This window comes from Saccopteryx bilineata, chromosome 7, assembly GCF_036850765.1.
Source record: "Saccopteryx bilineata isolate mSacBil1 chromosome 7, mSacBil1_pri_phased_curated, whole genome shotgun sequence".
Taxonomy (NCBI): domain Eukaryota; kingdom Metazoa; phylum Chordata; class Mammalia; order Chiroptera; family Emballonuridae; genus Saccopteryx; species Saccopteryx bilineata.
The window spans coordinates 97053716-97071797 of NC_089496.1; the positions used below are offsets into that span (position 1 = coordinate 97053716).

General features: G+C 37.4%; 1 protein-coding gene across 2 annotated transcripts in view; it reads left to right on the plus strand.

The window, feature by feature from the left end:
• Window positions 1-18082, plus strand: part of MXI1 (MAX interactor 1, dimerization protein) — a 100551-nt gene that overhangs the window by 45160 nt on the left and 37309 nt on the right. For both annotated transcript variants that reach the window (XM_066239851.1, XM_066239852.1), the window contains exon 3: window positions 4934-4963. In XM_066239851.1, the coding sequence (XP_066095948.1) occupies window positions 4934-4963 (30 nt within the window). The remainder of the gene's footprint in view (window positions 1-4933; window positions 4964-18082) is intronic.

Sequence of the window (18082 nt, forward strand, 5' to 3'; positions counted from 1 at the left end):
TCATAGAATATGCTCTTTTCACTGTGTAGAGGGCAACATCCATTTGGCACTTGAGGATTAGAACATAAGTGAAATGAAAATGTTAATAAATTGGGAGTTGGCTCATTAATTCAACAAAGATAGAGCTCTTTTGCTGGAAGAGAGTATTAATTCCAGGAATGGGGGCTTTTATTTTCCTTCCTCGGTGACACTACTCTTACTATTTTGTGCAGTTTCAATTCTATTCTTCCTTTCATTGACTGCTACCAAACTGCACCCTAAAGAATTAAAAGTTTATGCATTAGAGCTTTGTTGTAGTCAATGAGAAGTCACAGATCTGATTGAGATAATGGCTCCCAGTCACATAGGGAATGGGCTAGCATTTCTCTCTTCTAGGGATGTTATTTGTGAAAAGGATTACCTGTGATTCAATGGTAAAATGATAGAAATGTCTTTCTCTCTGCCCTTGGAAGTTGTTAAGCATTCAGAGTAAGGATATCTGAAAGAAAGACAGTTTATTAGTATTTGCTCTCAGTGGTGCATTTTATTTGGAGAATTAGAGTGGGTAAACCAGATAGATTGTTCAGAACATCTCAACCTTACATAGGATTTATCATAATTGGATATTTCAGCGGCACATTATTGGAAGGGCTTGGTTGGACAAGTAGGCCCAGAGGAACTAAGAGGTTGTTTCTGAGTATGCTGGTATGTGATAAGTTCGATTACTCATTTGTTGCCAGCACTATTTGGATTATTATTTTCTCTGTGTACATATAGTTAGGTGTTTTTCTCTCTGTCATAGACTAAATCTTGTACTGTCATCACAGCTAACTAAATAATGAAAATACCAATATTTTCTTTCAGTTTCCTTTTTCATCATTATGGTTATTCATCATTATTATCAGGTTGAATCATTATTCATTGGTTATTATCAGGCTAATTCCAGGTGTTATTGAGAACCTGTCAATTCGTTGTCCCATGTAGTATACATAGTACTAATAACACTTACTAAAAATAATAAGAATATTTGCATTGCCTAACATTGACCAAACACTTATATGCTGAATGCTTTTACATATTTTTCTCTTAATTCTCACAGTAACAAGCCAAGACATATGCTTTTATTCCAGTTTTATAAATGAGGAAACTGTTAGAATTTGTTCAGAGTTACACAGTTAGTACAAAAGTTAATATTTAAACTCAGGATTTTTTTTTCTCATACCATGGGTCTTTATGACTTATACATTGTTCTCTAGTTTTGCTTTGACTTCACAACTCTGCTTGTTTGCTTATGCTATCCTTTTTACGTGGAATGTCCTTACACTACCAGATTCAGCCTCCTCTAGTAGCACATTCATCTTTTTTATTTTTGAGAGGAGGGGAGATAGTGAGACAGACTCCCGCGTGGGCCCCGACCAGGATTCACCCAGCAACCTCTGTCTGGGGCTGATACTTGAATCAACCAAGCTATCCTCAGTGCCTGAGGCTGATGATCAGACCAGCCGAGCTATCTTCAGTGCGTGGCACCAATGCTTGAACCATTTAAACCACTGGCTGCAAGAGGGAGAAGAGAGAGAGAAAGAGAAGCAGATGGTCGCTTCTCATGTGTCTCTGATTAGAGATCGAACCCCAGATGTTTGTATGCTGGGCCAACGTTCTATCTGCTGAGCCAACTGGCCAGGGCCATATGCATTCATCTTTTAAGCCCCAAACTAAATGGTACCTTTTTCTAAAAAATTCATGGATAGCCCTATTTGGAAGTAAATTGCCTCCTTTAAACTCCCACAACACGTTGTACCTTTCTTCATATATTTATTTTGCCTTGAGTTAATATTTCTATACACATCTTAATTTACCAACTAGAGACTATCTTTGTTCCCTGCAGCCTAAAACAGCTTTGAACATTTAAGATACTCAGTATTTGTTGTTTAGAGATTACAGGTAAAAAACCAGCCATCAGAATTGGAGTAAATACTACTGATGCATTTTTAAGAAATTTGAAGAACATGGCAGTATGATAAAAATTCAAACATATACGATCATTTTTGCTTCTTGGTATTTGAAAATCTTGTTAAATTTCCTAGTGATATAACTAGATATGGCATGCATTTTCTGGCTTGGTGAAAAAGTTTATATTCTTAGCTATCATTTTATATATTTTTTTAGAAAGAAGATAAATAATAAAGAACAGTCAGAGAGGTGGGAAGAACCTGCTGTTTTAATTTTGTTCACAGCAGGGGTTCACATGATGTTCTTTTGGTGCTCCTATGATAATAGACTCAATAAAATATTGGAATTCAACAGTTGGTTGTCTTTGGGTATATTATCTTTTGTATTTATGGCCATATATATGGGATTGCCAGACTGTTTAGAATAGGTTTATGATACATAGTCTACTTCTCTCTTAAGTAGATTGTTTCTATTTATTACGTACTGTAGTATTCCATTGTTTTTGCTTTACTTGTTCTGAGTTTTCTCCTTAGATAATGGCAGTTAAACCAAAATTTACTAGGAAGGGGTGGGGAATTTTATTATTGATTACCCATTTAAATTTTGAATGATATTTTTTGTTTTGAATCTCCTTAAAAAATGTTTTTTTTTTCTCTTCTAACATTAATTTACTTTGATATTTCAATCAAACAAAAAAGAGCTTAAAACTCTTTATGAACACTTATATGGTAATATGGTAATAGAGAGTTAGTTGTAATGTACTTTATTGATTGGATTTTGAACTCTTGAGTCTCAGAGACTAAAAGTTCTGACTATGATTTTAGAGTTTCTTCTACCCGAATTGTACATATTCTTGCCTTTAATTTGGCTGAACTCTCAAAGCATCCTTTATCTTCATTGAGGGAGAAGTCCTTTTTAAGTAAGATAATCTCTTGAAAATGAGTATCAGCCTTTTTTCGTCCTGTGTTACTTGGACCTTATGAAACTGCCAAGAAAGCAAAAGCTGGACAGGAGAGACATTAACTCAGAGAAGCCTTTTGGCTCTTGAACTAAGACAGTGGGTAAAATTTCCACAAAATTGTGAAACTGACAAAATTACTCTTATTGTTAAAATTTAGAAATTTGATTATTAAACATCCTTTGGCATAATAGATTAAAGTAATCAGTAATGTAATATTCCAAAGGCATTTGACATTAACCAGAATATACTGTATTAAATGGTTAAAGTTTCAGTTCTGGTGACAGGAATTCCTGTTACTATTAATGTTAAATTATTGTAAAAGTAATACATGTTCATTTAAGAGAACTAGTATAACATAATTCTAATAGTAGCTAACTTTAGGGTTTGTTACATAAGGTCTACCGGAAAGTTCTGTTCGTTTCTATCACAACAAGTTTTGACACGTAAGCACATGTTTATTTGGCGCATGTGTGCCTCTCTATTTTTATCACTTAATGTATACATACTGACGTAGCAAATTAACTAAAACAAAGTTGATTCACGTTAGTCTTATGTGTGAAGCCATAGTGTACCCATGGCTACTGATTAAGTTCATTTACGCCACTGTAATTTTTACGAATTTCAACAAGGAAGAAATGCTACAGAAGCATGTCTGTCGCATCCACCATATTCCCTGGACTTAGCACCCTCCGACTATCACTTGTTTTTGTCCTTACAAAACTTTTTGAAGGGCAAAAAATTCAAAAATGAAGAAGATATCAAACAAGCACTGGTTCAATTTTTCGCATCAAAAGATAAAACATTTTTCAAAAATGGGATATACAAATTGCCCTCATCCTGGCAAGAAATCATTAATAATAATGGCAATTATATTATTTAATAAAGTTTATTGGCGGTAACAAAAATTTGTATTTTGTTTTATTCCAAAAACGGACAGAACTTTCCGGTAGACCTTATATTTTGCTTTTTAATGTAAACTTGTTTATTCCTCATAACAGTAATATGGGGCAAATATCATTTTTCCTAGTTCATAGATGGGGAAACTGAGCACAGAGAAATGAAGAGACTTTAAGAAGGCCGCACAGTATTTGAACCCAGACCTTAAAATCTGTGCCCTTAACTTCTCTTTAGTATTATTTGTCACCAGGTAGTTAAGAACTTGGGTTTGGAACAACAAAGATCTTGGCTTACATCATAGCCGTTGCTTATTCTCTTGGGACAAAAGCATCTCTCTTGACCTCTGAACCTCAGTAATCTTGTTTATAAAACTAGGGCTGATTGGGGGATAAAATGAGATAATTAATAATAATTAATTATCTTGTTAACTGCTTGGCACACTTTTTAGCTGATGCTATCCTTCTCTAATAGATGGTATTATGGGAAATATAACAAAATGAAAAAAGTCAGGAAAAGAAAACCATTGTTGGCATTTTGAGGTATATTCTCTTCAGTCTTTTAAAAATGTGTTTCCTCATTTTATTATTCTATCATCTGTTTATGTTATTTTTCTTTTATAACTTTCTGTTTGTATTTTACACAAAAGCCAGGACGGCTTGAATTTGGGTCACTAAGCAATAAGGGAAGGCCATTCCAGCTTCTGTGCTAGCCCAAACGTTTTTCCCTTATGTTTAGGAGTAAGTGGAGAGGGAAGAGAACATAGAATTATATACTTTTTCTTTTCTCTTTTTAAACAAAGATGAGATTGTATTTGAATTAAAATTTCTGATATAATGTCTACAAATCAGCAAAATGTGGGATACTGGACACAGGCAAAAGAACATGTTGCTGGTGTTAATTTTATTATAATAAGGAAACTCCAGGTTCAGAATATTTAAAGTTAACTGAAAACACTATATCTGAATGAACAGTCTTAATGAGTGTAGACTATTTCTTCTTGCTAAGTGAGATTATAGAAGTCTGGTTATATGTTGCATTGTTAAATAAATTCACTGAACGTGGTATAGCAGTAACTAAACTAATCCCCCTTTCTGTATAGCCTTAGCAACAAAACATGGCTGATACTCTTTTCTCTTTTCCTTTTAGGTCTACACACAATGAGCTGGAAAAGAATCGGTGAGTCAGTGATGAGGTGCAGTTTGCATTTGTGTTTAAAAAGCAAACAACATTTTACCTGTGAAAATAATATAATAATGCACATGTGGTTTTTATTTTTTTAAATGTATAGCATATCATGATTCTGTTATATATGTATTCTCTGCGAAATGAATGACTTAAGTAGTAAGCTTATACTATCCAAACTGGAAATATATTTTTGAGTTCACTTGAATTTTGAGTTTACAGTGCAGCCTTCTTTATTTTTATTTATTTTTAATTTTTTTTTAAAATTCATTTTAGAGAGGAGAGGGAGAGACAGAGAGAGAGAAGGGGGGGAGGAGCTGGAAGCATCAACTTCCATATGTGCCTTGACCAGGCAAGCCCAGGGTTTCGAACCGGCGACCTCAGCATTTCCAGGTCGACGCTTTATCCACTGCGCCACCACAGGTCAGGCGCAGCCTTCTTTATTTCTGTCTCTGAAAACAGGTTAATTGTGATAGGCTCAGGGCTTAAATGTGGTCTTGCTAAAGGAGTAGGTTTCTCTAGTGTAGCTAGTACATATTACGAGAAATTGTAGAACATTGGGTTTCTCTTTCTTTGTGGTTTGTTCATTTATTCATGCATTCAACAAATCTTAACCAAGCATGAGCTATGTCAGTACCAGGCAGGCATAATGATTTACATAGGAAATACAAGAATGTGTAAGACACAGTTTATGCCCTTAAAGAACTTTCAGCTTCCTATGGGGGATGGATAGGCAATTAAAATGCTATGTAGTATGGTGAGTATGGAAATGGAGAAGCAGAGGGTGCTGAAAGATTATTTTGGAGGGTCACCTTATACTTTTTTTGAGGAATCTGGAAGGATCTAAAAAGGATGGTGCGTGTGCACTGTATATTGAAGAAACAGCAAGAGGTTCAATGTGGGTATAAACGATTGTAGTACTGTACACAGCAAGCTAGGCCAGAGGCTGGCAGCTAAGCTGCAGAGTTTGTACTTTTTCTGGCAATAGGGGGCAGTTGAATAATTTTAAGATGGGTTGCCATACGGTCAGATTTGTATTTTGGAAAGATCACTTTGGCTGCACTGCAAAGAATTGGTTGATTGGGAGAAGGTATCTCAAGAGACAAGAACTCTCTTGGGGAGGCTCTTGAAGCCTCCATGGTCAGAGAGGATGGGGGCTATTGGAGATAGAAGTAGGCAGAATAAAAGATAGTATGGAAGAAAACCAATAGAAATATTGGTGATTAGTTTGCTATGGAAGGTTAAATTTTAGGTGGTATTATTATGATATTTACTCAGAAAAGGAATACAGGAAAAGGACAAGTTTGGGGGAGAAGATGAGGATTGTACAAATGCTCTCTTTTTGATAGAGATTAGATTAATAATGAACAAGCTGGAATTGTCTCCATGACTCATTTTTGACAACAAAGATCTTTGTGACCTTCAATTTTTTGTCCTGCCTTTTTTTTTTTAAAAATAAAAATGACCTTACAAATTGACTGCCCTAACCACCTCATAGCTGATGGAATAAAACATCAAATTCTTTTGAATGGGTTTAGCATAATCTTCCAGGCTAATTTAGGGGCTTTTACCACTTCGTTTATCACTGGAGTAAAGAGACTTTCAGTAAACTATTTGGAATGGAACTCTTGAAACCTTTGAATAAACTTTGTGTACTGCGTTCTGCATATCAATTCTGACTTACTGATAATTTTGTCACCTATATATAGTATTACTTTGATATACCTTGTAAGTGGTTTAATCGAGTGTCTGTTGGACCACCGGTGTAACAGGCATAGCTTTTAATACCTGGACTGTACACAATCTCCAGTATCTCAAGTGAAGGCTTTTTTCTTTTTTGAGAGAGAGACGGGGAGATAGGAGGCAGAAGACAGTGAGAAGCATCAACTTGTAGTAAGTAGCTTTCCCGATAGTTGTGCATTGATTGTTTCTCATATGTGCCCTGACCAAGAATCGGAAGGGGTCAGGCTGAGCCAGTGTCTCCTTTTGGGCTCAAGCCAACTACCTTGGGCTTTTCATGCCAGCGATTTTTGGACTCAAGATGGTGACCTTTGGAATCTCATGGACAATCCCCCTGCTCAAGCCAGTAACGCCTTGCTCAAACTGACGAGCCTGCATTCAACTTGGTCACCTTGGTGTATGGAACTAGCGACCCCAGTGTTCAGAGTTGATGCTTTATAACAGGGGTCAGGAACCTACTGGCTCGTGAGCCAGATGTGGCTCTTTTGATGGCTGCACCTGGCTCGAGACAAATCTTTAATAAAAAAAATAATAATAACGTTAAAAATATAAGACATTCTCATGTATTACAATCCATTCATTTCCTACCGCTTATATTCATGGTTGCGGGTGGCTGGAGCCAATCACAGCTGTCCTTTGGGACAACACCAAATTTTTATTGGATAATGGCTAATGTACACAGGTTGTTGTATGGCTCTCACGAAATTACAGTTTAAAATATGTGGTGTTTATGGCTCTCTCAGCCAAAAAGTTTCCCAATCCCTGCTTTATACACTGCTACCACCAGAAGGCTTTTTGTTTTCCTTTTATTTACTTAGGTCTAAGACTTTCTGGTTGGTTTCCTACACTACCTTGCTTAAGGCATGGTTCCTTCATCCTCTTCTGATAGTCTTAGATAGCCTTTATTTCTCAAATTATTTCTTCCCCTCTCTTCCTTCTTCTCCTTTATCCCTCCTCTCTCTTCTTTGAGGCTTAATTGAAAGGTAATACAGAATTAACCTTTCCATGACAAATTTGTTTTTAAAAGGGATATTATCAATAAAAATAATCTTATTTAGTGGACTGTGTCACAGAGTGAATGCCAAAGAAAGAATCCAGTTTAATAACCTGTACTTCTCTTCTGAAAAGTTACCAGTTTATGATGTGGCAAAAGAAAAAATTGGACGATTTAAGGGAGGGGGGTGTTTCAGCCAAATTTGCAAGAAGCCAAATATAAAGAATATTTTAAAATTTTAAGCCAGTGTTATTACATTTTTAAGCCCCCACCTAGTTCTATTTAATTGTTCTTTTTTCCCCAAGGCATCATCTTTGACATTTTAAAGAAAAAAGTTAACCTAGCTTTGGCATCCTTTAAAATAAATAGAATTTTGGTTTTATCTTTCATTTGCTTTTGATTGTGAGCTTATAGGAGGAAAGTAATTCACTATCAAAAGAGCAATTTGATTTTGTCTTCATTCCTGAAGACAATATATTCCTGAAGTAATTCATATTCTTGAAACTTTACTACTTTATATCCATATTGATGTCAGAAGTCTTTTTTTTAAATGTGTTTTTAGCTTGGTTCTAAAATTTTGTATATAAAGCTGCATTGAGTTAGTGCTTTCTACTGGAGCAATGCAGTGAGAATTAGAGTAGATGATTTTAAACTATTAGTAAATGACAGAATAATTCCAGATGGCTGTCTTAAAGCCACAAGATTGTTGAAGCCCTGGGTCTGTCCTTGAGGAGACAGTAGTTAACAAATTTTGAGGTTCATATTCCCAATCTCTTCAGAGAGAAGCCTAATGGTGGAGATTTGTGGTCTGGCAGGCCTAGGGAAGTTTGTTCTAGCCCACAATTACCCCAAAATGCCCACAGCCCATTAGGGAGCTTTGGATAGTTTCAGGACTGATAAATTCAAATTCTTTTTTGGATAGGTCCTGGGGTCTTACTTCTGCCTAAAACCCTGACCATTACACTGAGCTTAGGCTAGATGGTTCACAGCCATCTTGTGTACTCAACCTGCCTCCCTATACCTATAACAGGCCATAACAGACTCAGGAGGTAGATGCAAAAATGGAAACAGAGTACCTTTAGATGTTATGCATTCCCCAGGAGCTTGTATGAATCATCTCGTGGTAAAATGAAGGAATCTTTGAGATTTAAAAATTAAGAATTTGCCTTAGTTTATCTTTGTTAGGTCCTTTGCCAGAGTAGAAATTAGTACATATTTAGATTGCTTCATTGTTTTTTTATTTCATTAATTAAAATTACTGATGATGTTTTTGTAAAGAACAATTTTAACAGGATTTTAATGGTCAAGAACTTTGTGCTGATGGCAGGAGAGGCCATCCAACCTTAATAGCTGTCATTCCATTGAAACAAAAGGCTCACCCTTATTACAACTTTGGCAAAGCTAGAAGGTGCAAAGGAGGATAATGGACTAATAATGCCTTCCTAGGCAGAGCAGAAGTGCCTGAGTATTTTTGATAAAAGAAAAGCATATCCAATGAACAATGGTAATAAGTATCCTCCATTTAGAGACTTATACTTCTAAAGCAAAACATGAAAACAAAGATTTACGGAGTACTTTACTATGTTCCTCCACTGTGCAATACTGTATTATACAATTACGTAAAAGAGGAACCCAGAAAGTGTAGGTCAAAGTGTTATTTAAAACTACCCAGTTTGAAATAAGACGATGGGGACTCAAAACAGACCTAAATGATCCTATCTGATCATAAGTATGATAGTTGTGTTTAATATCAGTCTTTTTCTTTGGTAATGATTAATAAATTCTGTGCTTGGTGTTGTGGTAGATAAAATGAAGTATAATATACTGACCCAAGCCTATCCAAGGTTAAGGTCACTATAGTTTGGTAATTATAAGTTTCATCTTTCAATAACAGGATCTAGTTATCAGTGAATTCTAGAAAGGTACACTAAAATTGGTTTTCACACTGAAGATTGAAACCCAGTGTGGTCTTTGTAGTCATTTTTATGAGTCATTTTGAAAAAAGAAATAGAATAGAAAATATCAAAGTGTATTGCTTGAAGTAGAGTTAAGTGTAGAATTGTGAAACTTGTATATACACGATGTAAAATACTGTGGTCATCATCAGAAAGCCACTGCTCTGGGTAGTCAAGGAGAATGTATGCTGAGCCATGAAGAAGAAATAGAATTTGAATTTAAGGAAAGAATAACGAAAGCGGGAAGTCCATGGAAGCAGGAAGGTATCATCATAAGCTGTGTTCAGGAAAAACTGAGTAGACCATATTGAAGGGAAGAACAGAGTCTATCAAAATAATAGTGGGAAATTAGGCCGGCAATGTGGATTAAAATTAAATTGTAGAATGTTATTGAATGACAAGGAATTTGGATTTTATTTTGTTGGCAGTAGTGGGGTTTTGAGGCTTAAGCAAAAAAGATCGGTATGATCAGAGCATTTTTTTTAAAAAAGTACAGTCTTGCTATAGAAGCAGAGAGACTAGTTGGGATATTATTGAAGTAGCCTATGTAATTGAAGGATAAAAGAATCAGTCAGGTGATAGAACTGGGAACAGAAAGGAAGAGAGAGGACTAAGAAACTGTATAAAGAAAAAATACTGTTTTTCATCAACTGCTGTCATTAATTTCACCTCACATTCCGTTCTTCACATAGTAGCAACAGTGATCTTCTCATAGAATATTGTTGTATCCTGTCATTTCTGTTTACAGTCTTCCACTGGCCTCTCATTGCATTTAGATAAAATCTATGGCCTACAGAGTTCTACCATTCAATCCTTCATCTCCCATGGTCCAGCTGGCACTGCTCTCCTTTTTCCCCTCAAACACACCATGTTCATTTTCATTGTGGGCTTTTTCACTGCTCTTCCTCTTGCTTAGATAAGTCCTTGCGCTAGCTCTTTATCATTATTTAGTTCTCAGTTCTAGGCTCATCTCCTTAGAGAATAGTAATTGCCCCACAGTCACACTCTGTCCTATTGTCTTTTTTTATTGCCACCTTAACATTTATCTCTGAATTACTTGAGTTACCTGACTTCTTTCACTGGACTATAAGTTTTAAGAAGGTGGGGACTTTTTGTCTTATTTGCCCTTAGCGTATAGCTGTCATTCAGTAAATATTCTCTGAGTGACAAAATGATTCTGTGTACTGTTGAGTGTATCTGTAACCAATAATATTGCATTATAATGACAGGTGAAAATGACAAATACATGAAATAGAATAATTTCATAGGAAGTAAATGGAGAATTGAATGAATTCCTAAAATGTAAAATATATGCAAAAATCTGGTAAGTGGAAAAATCTTAAAGGATTTTTACTATGTAGGACTTTATCCTGCTTATAAGAAAAGAGTCAGTAACTTTTTTTTAAGAGGCTAATTGATTTTTTCAGTTCATTAGGCTATTATATAGTACACTCAAATAGAGACAGGTAATTTAAAAAGGGGAACGGTTTACCTGATGGAGTTCCACTTGTAAGGTCTTTATTCTTTTCTCATTCTGTGAGTTGAAAGTGGTAAGCATTTTTATGAGGTAAAGATAAATACTTGAAGACTAGACTGTCATAAATAATTTCAACATTTTTGTGTTAGAATTTTTAATGCATTAGTCATATTTATCCCAATGGTTTGGACAGACTAATGAAGACAATATATTTTTCCAAATTATCTACATGTCCCCATTTGACATGAAAATTTTGACAAAGTGATTGTTTTAGTTTACCTTATCTTAGAACAGTATATAAGGGTAAATCTTTGTGACTGGGTAAGGCAGTGCTTTCTTAGTATATAAACTGATTAGGATTTCTTGGCGGGAGGAATTTTTTCATTTTTATTGAATTTCTTGGGATGACATTGATTAACTAAATTATATATAGGTTTCAAGTGCAGAATTCTATATTATCTCATCTGTAAACGGTATTGTATGATCACTACCCCCCAAGTCGTCTCCTTCCATCACCATTTATCCCCCTATACCCTCCTCTCCCTCCTCTCCCTCACCCCCTGGCAATCACCACACTGTTGTTTGTGTCCATGAGTATTTTTCCTCTTTTTCTTTTTCACTCAGTCCAGGAGGAACTTATCTTACCTGGTTTTAGCTGCATATTTTGGATGCTTATATGACTTATGTATAAAAAGAACATATGCTTTTATTTACTGTGTGCACATTCTAGAAAATAATGTACATTTGTTTTGTTAGGAGGGAAAAACAAATTGCAATAGTGGTTTGGCAGAACTTGCATTAAAAACAAGTTATGAGGTAAAGGAAACTAAATCTTTATTGTAGGTTTGATATATATAACTGTGGTTGGATCAGAAGTCTACAGTTTTGGCTTGGGTCTGATAACTATGGAAAGTTCAGTCAAAAGCTTTTATTGGCCCTGGTTTATTACTAAGATACAAATCTCAGTATGAAAATATCTTATAGTAACTTCCTTAGCCTGATAAATGGCATTTATGAAAAACCCATAGCTAATACCATACTTAATGGTAAAAGACTGAATGTCTTTCCCTAAAATCAGGAACAAGACAAGGATATCTGCTCTCATAATTTCCTCTCAACATTGTACTGGAGGTTCTAGCCAGGGCACTTAGGCAAGAGGAAGATGGAAAAGGCATCCAGATTTGAAGGGAAGAAGTAAAAATGTTTCTGTTTGCAGATATCATAGTCTTACGTATAGAAAGTCCTAAGGAATCCACAAAAAAACTGTTAGAGCTTTTAATCAAATTTAGCAAAGTTTCAGGGTTCAGGATTGACACAAAAACAAGTTGTGTTTCTGTATACCAGCAATGAACAATCCAAAAATGAATTTAAGAAAACAAGTTATAAAGCCTGACCAGGCGGTGGCACAGTGTATAGAGCATCAGACTGGGATGCAGAGGACCCAGATTCGAAACCCCTAGGTTCCCAGCTTGACCATGGTCTCATCAGATTGAGCTCAGGATGGCTGGCTTGAGTGTGGTATTATAGACATGACGCCATGGTCTCTGGCTTGAACCCAAAGGTTGCTGGTTTGAGCCCAACCTTGCTGGCTTGAGCAAGGGGTCACTCACTCTGCTGTAGCTGCCCCCCCGCAGTCAAGGCACATATAAGAAAGCAATCAGTGAACAACTAAGGTGCCACACGAAGAATTGATGCTTCTTATCTCTCTCCCTTCCTGTCTGTCCCTATCTGTCCCTTTCGGTCTCTCTCTCTCTCTCTCTCTCTCTATCTGTCACACAAACACACACAAAAAAACCAGTTTTACAGTATCATCCAAAAGAATAAAATATATACATAGGAATAAATTTAAACGAGGTGAAAGATTTGTACATTGAAAATTACAAAACACTGCTTAAAGAAATCGAAGAAGACATCTGTATTTATGGATTGGATTGGAAGAGTTAATATATATATATTTTTTTTTTGCATTTTTCTGAAGCTGGAAACAGGGAGAGACAGTCAGACAGACTCCCGCATGCGCCCGACCGGGATCCACCCGGCACGCCCACCAGGGGCGATGCTCTGCCCACCAGGGGGCGATGCTCTGCCCATCCTGGGCGTCGCCATGCTGCGACCAGAGCCACTCTAGCGCCTGAGGCAGAGGCCACCGAGCCATCCCCAGCGCCCGGGCCATCTTTGCTCCAATGGAGCCTTGGCTGCGGGAGGGGAAGAGAGAGACAGAGAGGAAAGCGCGGCGGAGGGGTGGAGAAGCAAATGGGCGCTTCTCCTATGTGCCCTGGCCGGGAATCGAACCCGGGTCCTCCGCACGCTAAGCCGATGCTCTACCGCTGAGCCAACCAGCCAGGGCGGAAGAGTTAATATTTTTAAGATGGTAGTACTACCATTGGTGGGATTCAAATAATGTAACAATTGGTTCTCTACCCTAATGACCGTTTTAAGTATAAAAAACAATATACTGAAAGGTAGTTTATTTCATGCATTTAATAAATAAGAACAATAAAAAAGGTCCAAAAAACTAGATTATATTGTAAGAGTTTTAAAATATTAATGAAAAAATATTAAATAATACCTGAGGAAACTAAAACAATAACACTGTCATTTAAGATATTTCCATATTGCTTCTTGATTGGCGTCCTCACTTGCAATTTTTTTCACCTATGGACAGAATGAACATTACTGTAGATGCGTAGAATATACTGTTGTGCAGATCAATGTTAAAAAAAAAAGTAAGGAATGTAAATTTGTGATTTCCACATTGGGCGGCTGCCCAGGCGCCCACCTTAGAGAGAACCCTGAATACAAGTGCCATTTTAACTGGCTTGCTGAACTCAACAAAAAATTGGGTATCGGTTTTGCAGAACCAGTGCAAACTAGCTGAATCCTACCACTGAGTACTATACTCCCTATATTGATGTACAGATTCAATGCAAGCCCTGTCGAAATTCCAGCTTCCTTTTTTATCTATTGACAACTGTTCCTAAAATTTGTATGGAAATACAAGGTACCTAGAAAAGCTCAAAAATCTTGAAAAGAACCAAGTTGGAAGACTCATACTTCCCAGTTCCAAAACTTACTGCAGAGCTGTGTAAACAGATAGTGTGATACCAGCCTAAGAATAGAGGTAAAGCAACGGAATAGAAGTCCAGAGATAATCCCTCAGACAGTGGTACCTTGAGATATGAGCAGACCAACATACGAATTTTTTTAAGATATGAGCTGCGATTCGGTCCGTATTTTTGTTCGAGATCTGAGCAAAATTCTGAGATACGAGTTGTGATTCGGGAAGCTGCTGCTAGTTGGCACACGAGTCCAGTATCAGCAGCACAACACCAGCATCCCATTCTTTCTCCTGTGTTACCTGCAGAATCAAGTAGAATCTCCTGTGTTGTACTTGTTCTTGTCTCATTTTGCATTTTTTACTAACTTTTTTTGTGTGCTATCATGGGGCCGAAGAAACTGAGTATAAAGGACAGTGGTGAGAAGAAGAAGAGAATGATGTCGATAGAAGTAAAGCAAGCAATAATAGAAAAACATGAGTGTGGTGTACGAGTGATTGAACTGGAAGGCTGTACAACCGCAACACATCTACAATTTGTCCCATCCTTAAACAAGAGGATGCCATCAAAAGTGCAAATCCAGTGAAAGGAACTGCAATTCTTTCCCGATTAAGGACAAATATCCATGAAGAAATGGAGAAGCTTCTGCAGGAGTGGGTGAAAGGGAAAGAGCTGGCAGGAGATACAGTGACAGAGACTGTAATATGCGAAAAGGCACGTATTATTTATGGCAACTTCAAGAAGAAAGAACTATCAACCTCAAAAGAGGTACAGCAGAAGGTACATTTAAGGCAAGTCACGGCTGGTTTGAAAATTTCAAGAAGAGATCTGGCATCCGCTTGGTGGTGAGGCATGGTGAAGCTGCGAGTGCTGATGTTAAGGCAGCTGAGGAGTACTTCGTATTTTTTTTTCTTTTTTCTTTTATTTTTTTGCATTTTTCTGAAGCTGGAAACGGGGAGGCAGTCAGACAGACTACCGCATGCGCCCGACCGGGATCCACGTGGCACGACCACCAGGGGGCGATGCTCTGCCCATCTGGGGCGTCGCTCTGTCGCGACCAGAGCCACTCTAGCGCCTGGGGCAGAGGCCAAGGAGTCATCCCCAGCGCCCGGGCCATCTTTTTGCTCCAATGGAGCCTCGGCCACGGGAGGGGAAGAGAGAGAGAGGAAGGAGAGGGGGAGGGGTGGAGAAGCAGATGGGCACCTCTCCTGTGTGCCCTGGCTGGGAATCGAACCCGGGACTTCTGCACGCCAGGCCAATGCTCTACCACTGAGCCAACCGGCCAGGGCCAGTACTTCGCAGTTTTGCTGCGCTAATCACAAAGGAAGGCTACATCCCCCAGCAAGTGTCAACTGTGACGAAACAGGATTGTTTTGGCAAAAGATTCCCCAGAGGACTTTCATCACCACAGAGGAGAAGAAACTGCCAGGCCATAAACCCATGAAGGACCGTCTGTCCCTGGCATTGTGTGCAAATGCTAGCGGTGACTATAAAGTAAAGCCACTGCTAGTGTATCATTCCTAAAATCCTCGTGCCTTTAAGACTCACAAGATTCTTAAAGAAAAACTGCAGGTTGTGTGGCGCACCAATGCTAGGGCATGGGTGATGCGGCAGTTTTTTATTGAATGGGTACATCTCATGTTTGGTCCTGCAGTGATGAAATATCTTCAAGAAAATAAACTCCTGATGAAAGCATTACTAATCCTTGATAATGCTCTAGCCCACCCACCTGGTCTTGAAGATGACATTCTCGATGAGTTCAAATTCGTGAAAGTCCTCTACCTCCCACCCAACATGACTTCAATCTTGCAACCTATGGATCAGCAGGTCATTTCCAACTTTAAAAAGCTTTACACAAAGCACTTGTTCCATTGCTGCTTTGATGTGACTGAGAATACAAATCTAACCCTTCGAGAGTTTTGGAAAGATCACTACAACATCATAATATGTTTACACATTATTGACTTGGCATGGCAAGAGGTTACAAGAAGAACCTTGAACTCGGCAGGGAAAAAGTTATAGCCTGATGTTGTTGCAGACAGGGACTTTGAAGGACTTGATCCAGAGACTGAGACGAGATAGAAGCATTGGAGGAGATTGTGTCCCTTGAAAAGTTGATGGGTCTGGAGGTAGATGAGGGTGACGTAAACGAGCTTGTCAAGGAACATGAGGAGGAACTTTGAACTGAGGAGTTGAAGGAGCTACAGATGATGCAACATATGGAGCTTCTGCAAGAGATTAGAAGTGAGGAGGAGGTAGAGTCGGAGGAGTCGTAGAGTCGAAGGAGGAAGTGATTTCTACAAGTGAAATTAAAGACATGCTGGCAATGTGGGAGAAGCTTTCAAGTTTCATTGAAAAGAAACACCCAGAAAACGTTTCAACTGGTCGTGCTTCAGCACTTTTTAATGACACTTGTTTGTCTCATTTCCGTAACACTTTAAAAGGCAGGCAAAAAGCAAACCTTTTTGGACAGATTTTTATTCAAAAGTTCTGCAAGTGAAAGTGTCGAAAATGCAGCCAAAAAGGCAAAAACTGGTGATAATTAAATGAAAAACACATAATGTTAAGCTTAGGTTAAGTTTAAAGTAAAAAAAAAAGTACATATTTTTACAATTAAGTTTTTGTGGTTTCATTTTAAGTAAAAGTGCAGTTTTAGTTTTGTTTAAAGTAAAGAAAATGCAGTTTTAGTTTACATTTAGTGTTAAGAAAGTGCAGTTTTAGTTTACATGTCTACAGTGCCTGCATCCCTTCCTCCCTCCCTCCTCCTCCACCATTCACCTCCATTAGCCCTACTCGTCTGTCTTCAAGGTAAGAATACAGTACTAAATAACACTTTTTCTTTTATTTCATATACTTTGTTATGCATTGTTAAAGTATACATATGTGTTTCTTAATTAAAAACATGTCTTTTTCATAATTTTGGATGGTTTGGAGATGTTCCACAGGGCTGGAACGGATTAAATCTATTTCAGTTATTTTAAATGGGAGAAATTCGTTTGATATACGAGTTGACTGACTTACGAGCTTGGTTACAAAACGAATTAAACTCGTATCTCAGGGTACCACTGTATTTAGGTTCAATTAATTTTCAACAAGGTGATAAGACAGTTCAATGTATTTTCAGCAGATGTGCTGATACAACTATATATATCTATATGCAAAATAATGAGTTGGATCCCTGCCTCACATCATACATTAAAATTAACTCAAAATGAATCACAGACCTGAATTTAAGAGCAAAACCTATAAAGTTCTTAGAAAAAAACCATGAGAGATCTTGGTGACTTTGGGCCAGGCTGTGGTTTCTAACATATGACGTTGAAAGCACAAGCAGCAAAAGAACAAATAGATAACGCTGGACTTAATCAAGATGGAAAACATTTGTGTTTCAAAGGACACCATCAAGAAAGAGAAAAATTACAGAATGGGAGAAAATACTTATAAAACATATACATCTGATAAGAGACTTGTATCTAGAATATATAAAGAACTCTTACAACTAAATGATAAAAAACAACCTAATATAAAAACAGGCAAAGGATTTGAATAGATATTTCTCCAAAGAACATATATAAAAGGCCAAAAAGCACATGAAAAGATGCTCACCATCAGTAGTCATTAGTAAAATGTAAATCAGACTACAAGATAATCACTTTGTACTCACTAAAAGGCTAACTAGTGCTGCTCACCAACTCTGTAGTCATCCATTTTTATCATACCAGCCACCATCGATTGGGGAGAAGGTCCTGAAAAGTCCACTAACCATGCATTTTGGCCCTTAAAAAATGCTGATGTCATCATCATTTGATGGGACTGCACAAATGACTCAACACTTTACAATTACTAAGACATGTAATTAACCACAGAGAAGTTTACAGTGTAGTTTACTTG